We start from the raw sequence: 15,336 nt of genomic DNA, 5'->3' as shown, positions 1-15,336 counted from the left end.
TTCTTGCTGTGCTAAATACGTGTGTCAAATGATATTTTTCATTTATATTTTATGGGAGGGTCTCATGTTCTGGTGGTAAAGTGTGTTCTTGGAAACATTTTTGTGATCTTACAAGGTAACATATTCAAGAACACTCAGCTAAAAACTTCTTGTAGCTAGTGTAAATGAAATCGTGGTCGCATTTTGCCTGTCTGACATTATTTATTTATAAAATCCAAAATTGCAATTTCGACCATGTGGCCATTATCAGTGGGAAATAATGGCGCTTTAGCACTTGGCAAAACCTAAAAATTATCTTACAAGACACAAGCTGGTTTCATCTTATTCTGTTCCTGTTTAGATCATCTTGTATGTATCGAACTCTTTCAATAGCATTGTAAGTATGTTGCTCGTATTCTACATAAATTTTGCTCACAACCGTAGTACATTATCGGGTAAGGTAAATGATTCCATATTTGTTGTTTTATGTAAAACAGAAGTGGGTTTCATTGCATAGTATTTTGTGGACTTTCTATTCTGAGGGTTCCTGTAGCCACTCTGTAGCAATTCTGGACCTGTGGGATGTTGTATTGTCCTGCTGGAATTGCTCAAGTCCATTGGAATGCATAATGAACATGAATGGAAGCAGGTGATCAGACAGGATGCTTACTTACATTTCACCTCTCAGTCATATCTAGACATATCAGGTGTCCCTGTCACTCCAACTGCACATGTCTCACACCATTACAGTGTTTTCTAAAAGTGCCTAATAAAGTTAGATATACATGAATTGCTGCATCAGTCTGAATTTGACAGAGATGTGAAAAATTGAAGCTGTTATTCGATTGTGTAAGAAGAAAGATATTTAAACTGGAATGTTAGGAAAAGAGATTTAAGGCATTAGTTATAGTTTCATACACTCCTGGAAATGGAAAAAAGAACACATTGACACCGGTGTGTCAGACCCACCATACTTGCTCCGGACACTGCGAGAGGGCTGTACAAGCAATGATCACACGCACGGCACAGCGGACACACCAGGAACCGCGGTGTTGGCCGTCGAATGGCGCTAGCTGCGCAGCATTTGTGCACCGCCGCCGTCAGTGTCAGCCAGTTTGCCGTGGCATACGGAGCTCCATCGCAGTCTTTAACACTGGTAGCATGCCGCGACAGCGTGGACGTGAACCGTATGTGCAGTTGACGGACTTTGAGCGAGGGCGTATAGTGGGCATGCGGGAGGCCGGGTGGACGTACCGCCGAATTGCTCAACACGTGGGGCGTGAGGTCTCCACAGTACATCGATGTTGTCGCCAGTGGTCGGCGGAAGGTGCACGTGCCCGTCGACCTGGGACCGGACCGCAGCGACGCACGGATGCACGCCAAGACCGTAGGATCCTACGCAGTGCCGTAGGGGACCGCACCGCCACTTCCCAGCAAATTAGGGACACTGTTGCTCCTGGGGTATCGGCGAGGGCCATTCGCAACCGTCTCCATGAAGCTGGGCTACGGTCCCGCACACCGTTAGGCCGTCTTCCGCTCACGCCCCAACATCGTGCAGCCCGCCTCCAGTGGTGTCGCGACAGGCGTGAATGGAGGGACGAATGGAGACGTGTCGTCTTCAGCGACGAGAGTCGCTTCTGCCTTGGTGCCAATGATGGTCGTATGCGTGTTTGGCGCCGTGCAGGTGAGCGCCACAATCAGGACTGCATACGACCGAGGCACACAGGGCCAACACCCGGCATCATGGTGTGGGGAGCGATCTCCTACACTGGCCGTACACCACTGGTGATCGTCGAGGGGACACTGAATAGTGCACGGTACATCCAAACCGTCATCGAACCCATCGTTCTACCATTCCTAGACCGGCAAGGGAACTTGCTGTTCCAACAGGACAATGCACGTCCGCATGTATCCCGTGCCACCCAACGTGCTCTAGAAGGTGTAAGTCAACTACCCTGGCCAGCAAGATCTCCGGATCTGTCCCCCATTGAGCATGTTTGGGACTGGATGAAGCGTCGTCTCACGCGGTCTGCACATCCAGCACGAACGCTGGTCCAACTGAGGCGCCAGGTGGAAATGGCATGGCAAGCCGTTCCACAGGACTACATCCAGCATCTCTACGATCGTCTCCATGGGAGAATAGCAGCCTGCATTGCTGCGAAAGGTGGATATACACTGTACTAGTGCCGACATTGTGCATGCTCTGTTGCCTGTGTCTATGTGCCTGTGGTTCTGTCAGTGTGATCATGTGCTGTATCTCACCCCAGGAATGTGTCAATAAAGTTTCCCCTTCCTGGGACAATGAATTCACGGTGTTCTTATTTCAATTTCCAGGAGTGTATATCCTCGAGGGTGTTGAAGACGGGTGGAAAATATGATATGGCTTTACAATTATTAAAGTTACTAGGTTAATGTTGGCAATGGAAGGGGTGTATCCAAAGCGTTTAGTTGTCACTATGCATAGAGAATGTTGCCGAGTTTTTGGATGGATCCTTCAGAGCTGATGCAAGCACTCGGCACGTCCTACTCCAATCTTATCAGAGGCAGTACCACATGTGAAAGCAGTCATATCATATACAAGCTCTGCCATAACTTCTGCACAGCCTTTTATATTCAGGTCTTAACACCACATTTCTTTAGAAAGTCTGAGTGAGTGGACTAATGTGAAAGGATAGTGTGTTACTAAGACAGATTATTCATTAAGGCAGTGGGCATATACTGAGGACTAACTGAATTCAGTTTTTTATATATGTTTTCTGTCAACTCCAGCAAGAGGACAAGTTTGTGATCTCGGGCTCAAAGTCAATGTTGTGTTATGTAATTAATAACATTGTTTTTCAGTGAATGGTACACTGTGATGTATTTTTGAATATATCTTTATGAGAGGAAATGAATTACCAAATAAAAACTACAGGGTGCCATGTTATATGAACAGGGAGTCACTGGCAAACCATTAAGTGGAAGAGCTGTGTGATGTCTGTGACAGTTGTTCCCAAATCTGGTAATATGTTATTTTCCTACTTGAACAGTGGCAGACTTTTGTCATTTTTAATTCTCAGAACACTTCTAAATTTTTGTTTCTGCTATTCCATTTTGAGTTTCCTAAGTCAAGTTGTTGAATTCGTCTTGTCAAGGAATTCAGATTCACCCAAAAATGGGTTAGCATACAAAATTCTTGTTCAGTTGATTTTATAGTGTTTCTTGTCTCGACAGTCTGGGACCCTTATTAAGTGAGATAAATTGAAAGATACAGAAGATTCAAAACAGAACATTATGAGAGTATAGGTCTATTTAGTAAGCACAAGAATGTCACAAAGATGCTTGTCAAACTCCAGTGGCAGATGGTAGAAGGGATGTATTGAGGGTATATGTTGAAATTTAGTGTTAAAATTTTGAGGGCATATGTCCCAAGAAGGGACAAACAACATAACACTTTCTCCTGCACACGTGTTGTGGAATGACTGTGGGAGGATAGTTGGACAAAATCAAATTCTTACAGAAACATACTGATAGTCGTTTCTTTTCATGCTCTATTTGTGAATAGAATGAAAAAGGAGCAATAATAGTGCTGCTTGAAGCACCCTCTGCTATACTCTATAAGGTGGCTTGTGAAATAAATGTAGGTTTAGTGACATTTGTTTGCAGTTTGTAAGGTGAGTACCTCTGTAAATAACAGTAATAAAAAACCATGTAGATAGTCATGTTACTGAAAGTAAAATATTTAATTTCAAATAAATAAGTCAGTGAATTCCTTTTTTTTTATGTAGTGGTCTTGGATTTAATTTCTTGTAAATTTTTGACTCAAACAAGTGAATCAAAAAAATGAAAGCAGTTTGTCATTTTTAGATGGAGGTAAACTATCGGGCAGCAGTAAAAGAAGTAGTATGCAAAGCAGAGGTAGCACTTCGAGTTTAATTGAACAACGAAGTATTACTCCTCGTTCCCAACCAGCTACACCAAGGTAAATTTTCATATTCACATATTTTGGCTATGATTTTACTTCAGTTTGTGATACTCTCTCGTATCTTGGTTCGGAGAAGTAATGATGATAATGGGATCCACAGGTTTTTGCAAAATATATTTCTTATTAACTTTTTTCACTTTGTGCTGTTTTCAGTGAGACTTGACTCTATTTAGTGTCCCAGTTTCTGTTTGATTCTCGTGAAACAATATTTATCAAGGTTCCTTTTGTTCACACTGTTGTCTTAATGTACATGTTTATCACTTGAGAATATGGAAACAAAGCACTGTGCATGTCTTTCCACATTTTTTTTATTTTTTTATTTTTTTTTATTTTTATTTTATTTTATTTTATTTTTTTTTTTTTTTTTTTGCCTTCTGTGATGCAGAGCTGATGTATTAGAGGGCTATAGGTGAAAAGGTTTGTGCAGTGCTTTTGTTATTACATTTACATTAGATGAAAGTACACATGAAGGTTGCAGTATTAAACCCAAACAGGTTACTTGTGCTCAGTCAGCTTAGACATTAAGTCAAGATTCATTGATAATAGCACAGAAGAAACATATTTTGGAGAACTATCAGAAATTAATTATGTTTTGCAAGACAAAATCCCATTTTCCTGTGTGTGAAGTAATAACTGAACTGAAATCTAAGGTGTTGGAAATAAATTATGGGGAAATATTTACTTCGTAAGAAAAATCAAAAGTATTTTGTAAGGAAGATCTTCAAGTTTTCATCCACTGTGCCTTGTATGTCATTATTGTTTATGCCTTTGGCCATTTGCAGTTTAGTGTTCTTCATATTGACATTTCCATATTATTTTTTTAAAACCTCGCAATCAGTGTCATACAGAAGAGTGTTTTTGAATTATTTCATGTAAATTGTGGAATACATTCTACAAATATCACAACTAATGTTGCAGTTTTTTGATTATTTTGTGGATCTCTGCGAATTGCCAGTTCAAGAAATTTTTATTCCAGTGTAAGAATATACATGGCCTATAGTAACGCCTACATATGTAGATTTGTGAGCAGTGGCAGTTATCTATTTTGCGTATGAATCTAGGAAAAAGTATGAGCTACAATGGATTGCTTAGCAGTATTGTAATAATTATTTGTTATATTTGTACAGTATAGCGTGAAGCTCTGTAGTCCTGAATGTAGGCATATCTTGTTACGTTTTAACAGCATTGATCTAATAATTAAAAATGCCAGTGAAGTATTATAGCCAGTAAATGAAATGGCACAATTTTTGACATAGCGTGCACGGTCACTTAGATTTCATAATTTTAGCCTATGAATTGTACATGCTTCCATGAAGGAAAGTAGTAGTAATGTCGCATTTGACTGGTAGAACAAAATTGCTTGTTTCTCACATATGTTTACATGATAGAGACAATTTTAGCTTTTCACTTACTTCCACTTTATTTTTCACTCTAATGAGTTCTCAGACTATAAACTCTCTCTGTCTCTGTAGGAACGTGGTCAGTTTTAGTTTAGTAAACACTTTGAGTATATCAGTTAGTGAAGTTTCTGTAATTGAAACATTGTACACTGTTTCCTCACTCCCTCCACCCCTCTGTGCCCCCCCCCCCCCCCCCCCCTCTCTCCTCACCCTCTTCTGGTATTAAGAAAACTATCTCTGCTGGGGTGCTTTGCATTTTTGTATACAACAGTGACTAACAGTGCATTTCTTCAGAGCCATGGCATTTATCACTTACAGATGTTTCTGTCCTACACTATTTTATTGAGAAAAAATATGATACTCTAGGCTTTCTTAAAAGTATCTTTCTAAATTATTCTTATATTGATCAGAACTTCATAAAATAACTGTACTATAGCTCTGTGAAGATACCACCTGAGGCCAATCAGTGACTAATCTTTCGGTGCAAAACACTATGGTTGCATGGTGGAGCTATTGACAGAGGGGCAAGGGGCACAGTAAAAGGAAAGTGCTCTGTGTGTATGCACAGCAGAAGTAGCCAGGTCCTAAAAGCAAATGTCAGTCATCTCATTGTTACTGTAGTAAGTGGCCTAATGGTGGAGTTCAGTCTGTGCTAACATTGGTCTGTGACTTCTCTCGACATGCACATAGTGGGTGCTGAGACTAAACATCACCCACTGCCACATAATAATTGCATATAACTATTTGTGGTCTCCACATTATAGGATTTGATTGTTACACACAAATATTTTAATACAGATTAAAGCAAATCTGTAGCTCTGTTAACTCACAGGAGTGCAGTAGATACTACACTCCTGGAAATTGAAATAAGAACACCGTGAATTCATTGTCCCAGGAAGGGGAAACTTTATTGACACATTCCTGGGGTCAGATACATCACATGATCACACTGACAGAACCACAGGCACATAGACACAGGCAACAGAGCATGCACAATGTCGGCACTAGTACAGTGTATATCCACCTTTCGCAGCAATGCAGGCTGCTATTCTCCCATGGAGACGATCGTAGAGATGCTGGATGTAGTCCTGTGGAACGGCTTGCCATGCCATTTCCACCTGGCGCCTCAGTTGGACCAGCGTTCGTGCTGGACGTGCAGACCGCGTGAGACGACGCTTCATCCAGTGCCAAACATGCTCAATGGGGGACAGATCCAGAGATCTTGCTGGCCAGGGTAGTTGACTTACACCTTCTAGAGCACGTTGGGTGGCACGGGATACATGCGGACGTGCATTGTCCTGTTGGAACAGCAAGTTCCCTTGCCGGTCTAGGAATGGTAGAACGATGGGTTCGATGACGGTTTGGATGTACCGTGCACTATTCAGTGTCCCCTCGACGATCACCAGTGGTGTACGGCCAGTGTAGGAGATCGCTCCCCACACCATGATGCCGGGTGTTGGCCCTGTGTGCCTTGGTCGTATGCAGTCCTGATTGTGGCGCTCACCTGCACGGCGCCAAACACGCATACGACCATCATTGGCACCAAGGCAGAAGCGACTCTCATCGCTGAAGACGACACGTCTCCATTCGTCCCTCCATTCACGCCTGTCGCGACACCACTGGAGGCGGGCTGCACGATGTTGGGGCATGAGTGGAAGACGGCCTAACGGTGTGCGGGACCGTAGCCCAGCTTCATGGAGACGGTTGCGAATGGTCCTCGCCGATACCCCAGGAGCAACAGTGTCCCTAATTTGCTGGGAAGTGGCGGTGCGGTCCCCTACGGCACTGCGTAGGATCCTACAGTCTTGGCGTGCATCCGTGCGTCGCTGCGGTCCGGTCCCAGGTCGACGGGCATGTGCACCTTCCGCCGACCACTGGCGACAACATCGATGTACTGTGGAGACCTCACGCCCCACGTGTTGAGCAATTCGGCGGTACGTCCACCCGGCCTCCCGCATGCCCACTATACGCCCTCGCTCAAAGTCCGTCAACTGCACATACGGTTCACGTCCACGCTGTCGCGGCATGCTACCAGTGTTAAAGACTGCGATGGAGCTCCGTATCCCACGGCAAACTGGCTGACACCGACGGCGGCGGTGCACAAATGCTGCGCAGCTAGCGCCATTCGACGGCCAACACCGCAGTTCCTGGTGTGTCCGCTGTGCCGTGCGTGTGATCATTGCTTGTACAGCCCTCTCGCAGTGTCCGGAGCAAGTATGGTGGGTCTGACACACCGGTGTCAATGTGTTCTTTTTTCCATTTCCAGGAGTGTATATTCCAAATGGCTGCTTAAATTTTGTTGTATTTTCACTACGTATTCAAATGTCAACGTCTTACACAATTTTAAATGTGTATCTTAAAAGTGGGCAATGAAAGGATGAGAAGAAGCAAAATAAAAGCTAGTGAGATGGAAACTTTTGAGAAATAGAGGGTGTTTCCATGATGATGATACAAACATTCAGGTATGATGGAGAAGGGTAAATTTGTAAATTTGAAGTAAGATACCCTGGTCCAGAAACACCAGAGTCAAAAGTTATAAGCAAAAATTGTTCTGACATCTCTGACAGTGAACTGCTTCTACTGCAGACTCTTTTCTTTTCATATTTTGGTAGGAGGTAGTATGGACTAAACCAAGGGGAAATGTCAAGTAAACATGTGCAATAAAGTGCTTGCCTTAGGAACTATGAGCACTTCTTCAGTAGAGGAGATGTGTTTCACAGTAGTGAAGATGAACAAGTGTTCATAGCTCTTACGGTATATATTTTAGAGTTCATGTTTATAAGACAATTTTTTTCTTGTTGTGGTCCATATTACCACCTCCTAAAAGATGCAAAAGAAATAGCTTAGTACCTGAATAGTGTAAATTCGCGTAGTCGTTTGTCTTCTGTTTTTGTTTTGAACGGCCAGTGTCGGTTGGTCACAGTCAGTGTGCTCCCTGCCGCCGTTGGATAAGCAGCTGCAGCAGCAAGTCGTATACTCCTAGCTCACTCATTTCTTACATAGTTTAATTCTTAATTTCTTTGCGTGTTTTTGGTACTTGCATTGTTTGATACATAAATTTCGGGCGTATTATAGTATTTGAGAGTTGTAGCATGGCGTTTTAGTACCTGAATAGTGTAAAATCGCGTAGTCTTCTTCCGCTGTCGAGCAGTGTGTCAGCAGTGCGCACGTAACAGCATTACTGCATTTACTGGGCAATCTTGTATTTTAATAACCGTTTAAATTTTGTCGATTTGTTTGCGCTCTCTGTAGATCAGTTCAGACGTTCTTTGCAAAACAGTTTTTAGCATGGATAGGGACTGCAACTGCTGTGTTCAGATGCAGGCTGAGTTGGCATCCCTTCGCTCCCAGCTTCAGGCAGTGTTGGCTTCGGTCACACAGCTTGAGGCTGTTGCCAATGGGCATCACTGTGGGGGTCCGGATGGGGGTTTGTCGGGGACGGCCAGCTCGTCCCACGCATCCCCCGATCGGACTACGACTGTGGTTGCCCGGGATACTGCCCGCATTGAGGCTGATCCCTCACCTGTGGTAGAGTGGGAGGTCGCCTCAAGGTGTGGCAGGGGGCGAAAGACATTCCGGAGGGCTGAACGGAAGGCCTCTCCAGTTTGTCTGACGAACCGGTTTCAGGCTCTGTCTCAGGCTGATACTGATCTTCGGCCTGACATGGCTGCTTGTCCTGTTCCAGAGGTTGCCCCTCAGTCTGCAAGATCCGGGCGGTCGCAGAGGGTGGGCTTACTGGTAGTTGGGAGCTCCAACGTCAGGCGCGTAATGGGGCCCCTTAGGGAAATGGCAGCAAGAGAGGGGAAGAAAACCAATGTGCACTCCGTGTGCATACCGGGGGGAGTCATTCCAGATGTGGAAAGGGTCCTTCCGGATGCCATGAAGGGTACAGGGTGCACCCATCTGCAGGTGGTCGCTCATGTCGGCACCAATGATGTGTGTCGCTATGGATCGGAGGATCCTCTCTGGCTTCCGGCGGCTATCTGATTTGGTGAAGACTACCAGTCTCGCTAGCGGGATGAAAGCAGAGCTCACCATCTGCAGCATCGTCGACAGGACTGACTGCGGACCTTTGGTACAGAGCCGAGTGGAGGGTCTGAATCAGAGGCTGAGACGGTTCTGCGACCATGTGGGCTGCAGATTCATCGACTTGCTGCGCCATAGGGTGGTGGGGTTTCGGGTTCCGCTGGATAGGTCAGGAGTCCACTACACGCAACAAGCGGCTACACGGGTAGCAGGGGTTGTGTGGCGTGGGCTGGGCGGTTTTTTAGGTTAGATGGCCTTGGGCAAGTACAGAAAGGGCAACAGCCTCAACGGGTGCGGGGCAAAGTCAGGACATGCGGGGACCACGCAGCAATCGGTATTGTAATTGTCAACTGTCGAAGCTGCGTTGGTAAAGTACCGGAACTTCAAGCGCTGATAGAAAGCACCGAAGCTGAAATCGTTATAGGTACAGAAAGCTGGCTTAAGCCAGAGATAAATTCTGCCGAAATTTTTACAAAGGTACAGACGGTGTTTAGGAAGGATAGATTGCATGCAACCGGTGGTGGAGTGTTCGTCGCTGTTAGTAGTAGTTTATCCTGTAGTGAAGTAGAAGTGGATAGTTCCTGTGAATTATTATGGGTGGAGGTTACACTCAACAACCGAGCTAGGTTAATAATCGGCTCCTTTTACCGACCTCCCGACTCAGCAGCGTTAGTGGCAGAACAACTGAGAGAAAATTTGGAATACATTTCACATAAATTTCCTCAGCACGTTATAGTCTTAGGTGGAGATTTCAATTTACCAGATATAGACTGGGACACTCAGATGTTTAGGACGGGTGGTAGGGACAGAGCATCGAGTGACATTATACTGAGTGCACTATCCGAAAATTACCTCGAGCAATTAAACAGAGAACCGACTCGTGGAGATAACATCTTGGACCTACTGATAACAAACAGACCCGAACTTTTTGACTCTGTAAGTGCAGAACAGGGAATCAGTGATCATAAGGCTGTTGCAGCATCCCTGAATATGGAACTTAATAGGAATATAAAAAAAGGGAGGAAGGTTTATCTGTTTAGCAAGAGTAATAGAAGGCAGATTTCAGACTACCTAACAGATCAAAACGAAAATTTCTGTTCTGACACTGACAATGTTGAGTGTTTATGGAAAAAGTTCAAGGCAATCGTAAAATGCGTTTTAGACAGGCACGTGCCGAGTAAAACTGTGAGGGACGGGAAAAACCCACCGTGGTACAACAACGAAGTTAGGAAACTACTGCGAAAGCAAAGAGAGCTTCACTCCAAGTTTAAACGCAGCCAAACCCTCTCAGACAAACAGAAGCTAAGCGATGTCAAAGTTAGCGTAAGGAGGGCTATGCGAGAAGCGTTCAGTGAATTCGAAAGTAAAATTCTATGTACCGACTTGACAGAAAATCCTAGGAAGTTCTGGTCTTACGTTAAATCAGTAAGTGGCTCGAAACAGCATATCCAGACACTCCGGGATGATGATGGCATTGAAACAGAGGATGACACGCGTAAAGCTGAAATACTAAACACCTTTTTCCAAAGCTGTTTCACAGAGGAAGACCGCACTGCAGTTCCTTCTCTAAATCCTCGCACAAATGGAAAAATGGCTGACATCGAAATAAGTGTCCAAGGAATAGAAAAGCAACTGGAATCACTCAACAGAGGAAAGTCCACTGGACCTGACGGGATACCAATTCGATTCTACACAGAGTACGCGAAAGAACTTGCCCCCCTTCTAACAGCCGTGTACCGCAAGTCTCTAGAGGAACGGAGGGTTCCAAATGATTGGAAAAGAGCACAGGTAGTCCCAGTCTTTAAGAAGGGTCGTCGAGCAGATGCGCAAAACTATAGACCTATATCTCTGACGTCGATCTGTTGTAGAATTTTAGAACATGTTTTTTGTTCGAGTATCATGTCGTTTTTGGAAACCCAGAATCTCCTATGTAGGAATCAACATGGATTCCGGAAACAGCGATCATGTGAGACCCAACTCGCGTTATTTGTTCATGAGACCCAGAAAATATTAGATCCAGGCTCCCAGGTAGATGCTATTTTTCTTGACTTCCGGAAGGCGTTCGATACAGTTCCGCACTGTCGCCTGATAAACAAAGTAAGAGCCTACGGAATATCAGACCAGCTGTGTGGCTGGATTGAAGAGTTTTTAGCAAACAGAACACAGCATGTTGTTATCAATGGAGAGACGTCTACAGACGTTAAAGTAACCTCTGGCGTGCCACAGGGGAGTGTTATGGGACCATTGCTTTTCACAATATATATAAATGACCTAGTAGATAGTGTCGGAAGTTCCATGCGGCTTTTCGCGGATGATGCTGTAGTATACAGAGAAGTTGCAGCATTAGAAAATTGTAGCGAAATGCAGGAAGATCTGCAGCAGATAGGCACTTGGTGCAGGGAGTGGCAACTGTCCCTTAACATAGACAAATGTAATGTATTGCGAATACATAGAAAGAAGGATCCTTTATTGTATGATTATATGATAGCGGAACAAACACTGGTAGCAGTTACTTCTGTAAAATATCTGGGAGTATGCGTGCGGAACGATTTGAAGTGGAATGATCATATAAAATTAATTGTTGGTAAGGCGGGTACCAGGTTGAGATTCATTGGGAGAGTGCTTAGAAAATGTAGTCCATCAACAAAGGAGGTGGCTTACAAAACACTCGTTCGACCTATACTTGAGTATTGCTCATCAGTGTGGGATCCGTACCAGATCGGGTTGACGGAGGAGATAGAGAAGATCCAAAGAAGAGCAGCGCGTTTCATCACAGGGTTATTTGGTAACCGTGATAGCGTTACGGAGATGTTTAATAAACTCAAGTGGCAGACTCTGCAAGAGAGGCGCTCTGCATCGCGGTCGCCAGGTTTCGAGAGGGTGCGTTTCTGGATGAGGTATCGAATATATTGCTTCCCCCTACTTATACCTCCCGAGGGGATCACGAATGTAAAATTAGAGAGATTAGAGCGCGCACGGAGGCTTTCAGACAGTCGTTCTTCCCGCGAACCATACGCGACTGGAACAGGAAAGGGAGGTAATGACAGTGGCACGTAAAGTGCCCTCCGCCACACACCGTCGGGTGGCTTGCGGAGTATAAATGTAGATGTAGATGTAGAAGAGGTCCTCTGTAAGAGGTATCAGAACGATTTTCACTTACAACTGTCAACTCGGTCGTTTCCAGACAAGGGTCCCTTGCCCCACATTGATACGTTTGCCTCTTCTCCATCATCCCTGAAAGTTATTAACATCATCACGGAATCAACCTGTGGTATTAGAATGATGAAGATGGACAGGTTAAGGAATGAGAGGATCAGGGAATTAATGAAGGTGGAGGAAACATTACAAAATGAATAGTGGAATGAAAGCTTACATGGTGCGGACATGCTAAGCAGTTGGAAGAGAAGAGGATATCCATAAAGAAACACAAGATGAAATGAAAGGAAAAAGACCAAGAGGAAGACCAAGACACAGGTGGCTAGAAGAACTGAAGCACTACATGCAAAAGGGAGGGGAGTTGGTGGGAAGGCAGAATACAATGGAGTGGCCTGTGTTCCAAACAGACCCAACTGTGTGTGGTGGTGGTGATGATGATGATGTTGATGATCTTAATCTTAAAAGCTTTAAGTTTGACATATTGAAAGTGGAGCTTTGCTTCCTGGAGCTTCAGTGAAGAAGATGAGAAGTAATTGGAGGCTAATTTGTGTGACCTGATCACTATTCTGACTAGGAACTGTATAACCAAAAGTCCGAAACATGGACTCACTTTGGATGGTGATGCTGTTCAATACCTGGTCAAAGGAAGGAGGATTATATGGTGGATTGCATTTTGATGGATATCAAACTTATGAAATTCCTAAGAAATTAAGAATGACACAATTTGTTGATGACTTTAATGCACCCTTTCTATATTACATATTCTTTTGATCTCATTAGATTGCTGCCCATAATCTTTAACTTGTGATGCGCTTATTAGCCAGTGTGATTCTCACACCACTTTGGGGGACCACCTGTACTGTGTCATTCATATTGAGGGTAGTGGGTTTGTCAGTGACTCGTGGTGTTAAGCATATGTCATGAGTAAATTAGGAGCAGCACATATTCCATAGAAATATTGTGTAGGAGCAAAATCCATTCTCCAACTCAGTGGCAGCTTAAAAAGAAAATTACGTTAAAAGTATTTCTTACAAGAGAAGTGTTAAGCATTTTGTATCCTTCACAGAATTCTTGAACTTAAAAAGTTGTGATGTGTTTGATTTGAGTACATATGAGTATGGACAGGAAAAAATAATTTTATTTTATGGCTAATTTTGTGTTCTTTTCTCAAAGTGTATTTTTCAAGTTTTTTTTATTTTTGTATTACTTCATTGTTTTTCAGTACTGTGTTAAAAATGAAAATATGCCCTTCCATTAAATTATGCTTATTGGGCATTAAATGTCAAATTTATATACTTATTAATTTGCTGAATTAAGAAAAAGCACAGCTGGCGCATTTTGTTGGTTGGCGAGTTTTGTTGTGTATAGAAATTTGACAGTGTTCACTTATCCTGCTAAAAATTGCTGTTCCACTAAATTCTGAAGGGATTTTTATTACTTCAGAATACTTATATAGCTGAGGCCTGTCATGTCAGGTATACCTGACAGACTCTTAACCATGACAGGATTTATAGCATTTCTGACTACCATCCTAGTGTTGAAAAGCTACCCGAGGACTGAGAACACAGGCTTGCATGGGTCTTTACCAATGAGAGTAATGAGCCTGAAGGTGCAATCGAGTGCATTTAACTGCATCTTTCATCCAGTTTCTTAACATTATTCATAATCTTGCTAGTTTCTTCACCAAACATTTCACATGCCACAGAAAAAAAAAAGCCATTTTCCAGCTGGTCTTATTTTGAATGTAGTTAATGGGAGATAGACTACTTTGAAGACTGTAAGTACACACTCACATTCATGAAACCATTTGCATGAACAAGGTGTCCACAAGAATTGAGTTTATGTCTTCACTAGAAAGTGACTTAACATATTAAGTTTCTGTCATAGATAGCTCCTGCATATCATCACTGTGGAAGACTTGTACTATGTCTTCAAAATATTCTGCCATATAAGAGGCTGCAGAAAGCTAAGAGTTACAACATGTTAACACTTAAAGAGGAAATGTCTTTGGCTCCATCTTCTTCTAAATGGTTTCTCTTAGTAATATTCTCCAAAGTATTCTTTTAGTTAGGCAGTGCAGAGTTCCATTTGGGAAGTTCCTTTGAAAAATCATTTGCAACCGTATTTAGCTTCTATGCACCATATTTTGAAAGCTTCTATTCTCTTCTTGTCTGAACTGTTCATCATCCCCATTTCACTTCCATACAGGGCTACACTGCAAGCAAATATCTTTAGAAAAGGCTTCCTAACACTTAAACTATATTTGATGTTAACAAACTTGTCTTCTCCATAAATTTTTTCTTGCCATTACTAGTCTACATTTTATATCCTCTCTGCTTCGACCATCATCAGTTATTTTGCTGTGCAAATAGCAAAACTCATCTACTACTTTCAGTGTCTCATTTCCTAATCAGATTTGCTCAGCATCACCAGATTTAATTTGACTACATCAATTACCCTTGTTTTGCTTTTGTTGATATTTGTCTTATATCCTTTTTTCAAGACATAGGCAATTCTGTTCAACTTTTCTTCCAGGTCCTTTATTGTCTTTGACAGAATTACAATGTCATCATAAAACCCCAAAGTTTTTATTTTTTCTCTCTGAACTTTAATTCATTCTCCAAATTTTTCTTTGGTATCCTTTACTGCTTGCCCAGTGTACAGATTGTCGTAATTTCAAATAGTGTATTCCAGTTGACAATGTCAAAAGCTTTCTCTAAATCTACCAAAGCTATAAATGTAGGTATGCCTTTGCGTATTGTATCTTATATGTCATAAGGCTTATATTGCTTGTGTATTCATACTTTTCTC

The 15,336-nt window shown here is 42.9% G+C and overlaps 1 protein-coding gene across 1 annotated transcript in view; it reads left to right on the top strand.

Moving 5' to 3' along the window:
• Positions 1 to 15,336, top strand: part of LOC126248540 (uncharacterized) — a 351,785-nt gene that overhangs the window by 68,710 nt on the left and 267,739 nt on the right. Inside the window, exon 4 of the mRNA XM_049949599.1 lies at positions 3,826 to 3,940. Within this exon, the coding sequence (XP_049805556.1) occupies positions 3,826 to 3,940 (115 nt within the window). The remainder of the gene's footprint in view (positions 1 to 3,825; positions 3,941 to 15,336) is intronic.

This window comes from Schistocerca nitens, chromosome 3 (genome assembly GCF_023898315.1).
Source record: "Schistocerca nitens isolate TAMUIC-IGC-003100 chromosome 3, iqSchNite1.1, whole genome shotgun sequence".
In the NCBI taxonomy this organism is placed as follows: domain Eukaryota; kingdom Metazoa; phylum Arthropoda; class Insecta; order Orthoptera; family Acrididae; genus Schistocerca; species Schistocerca nitens.
This window is presented reverse-complemented; position numbering and strand designations above follow the sequence as displayed.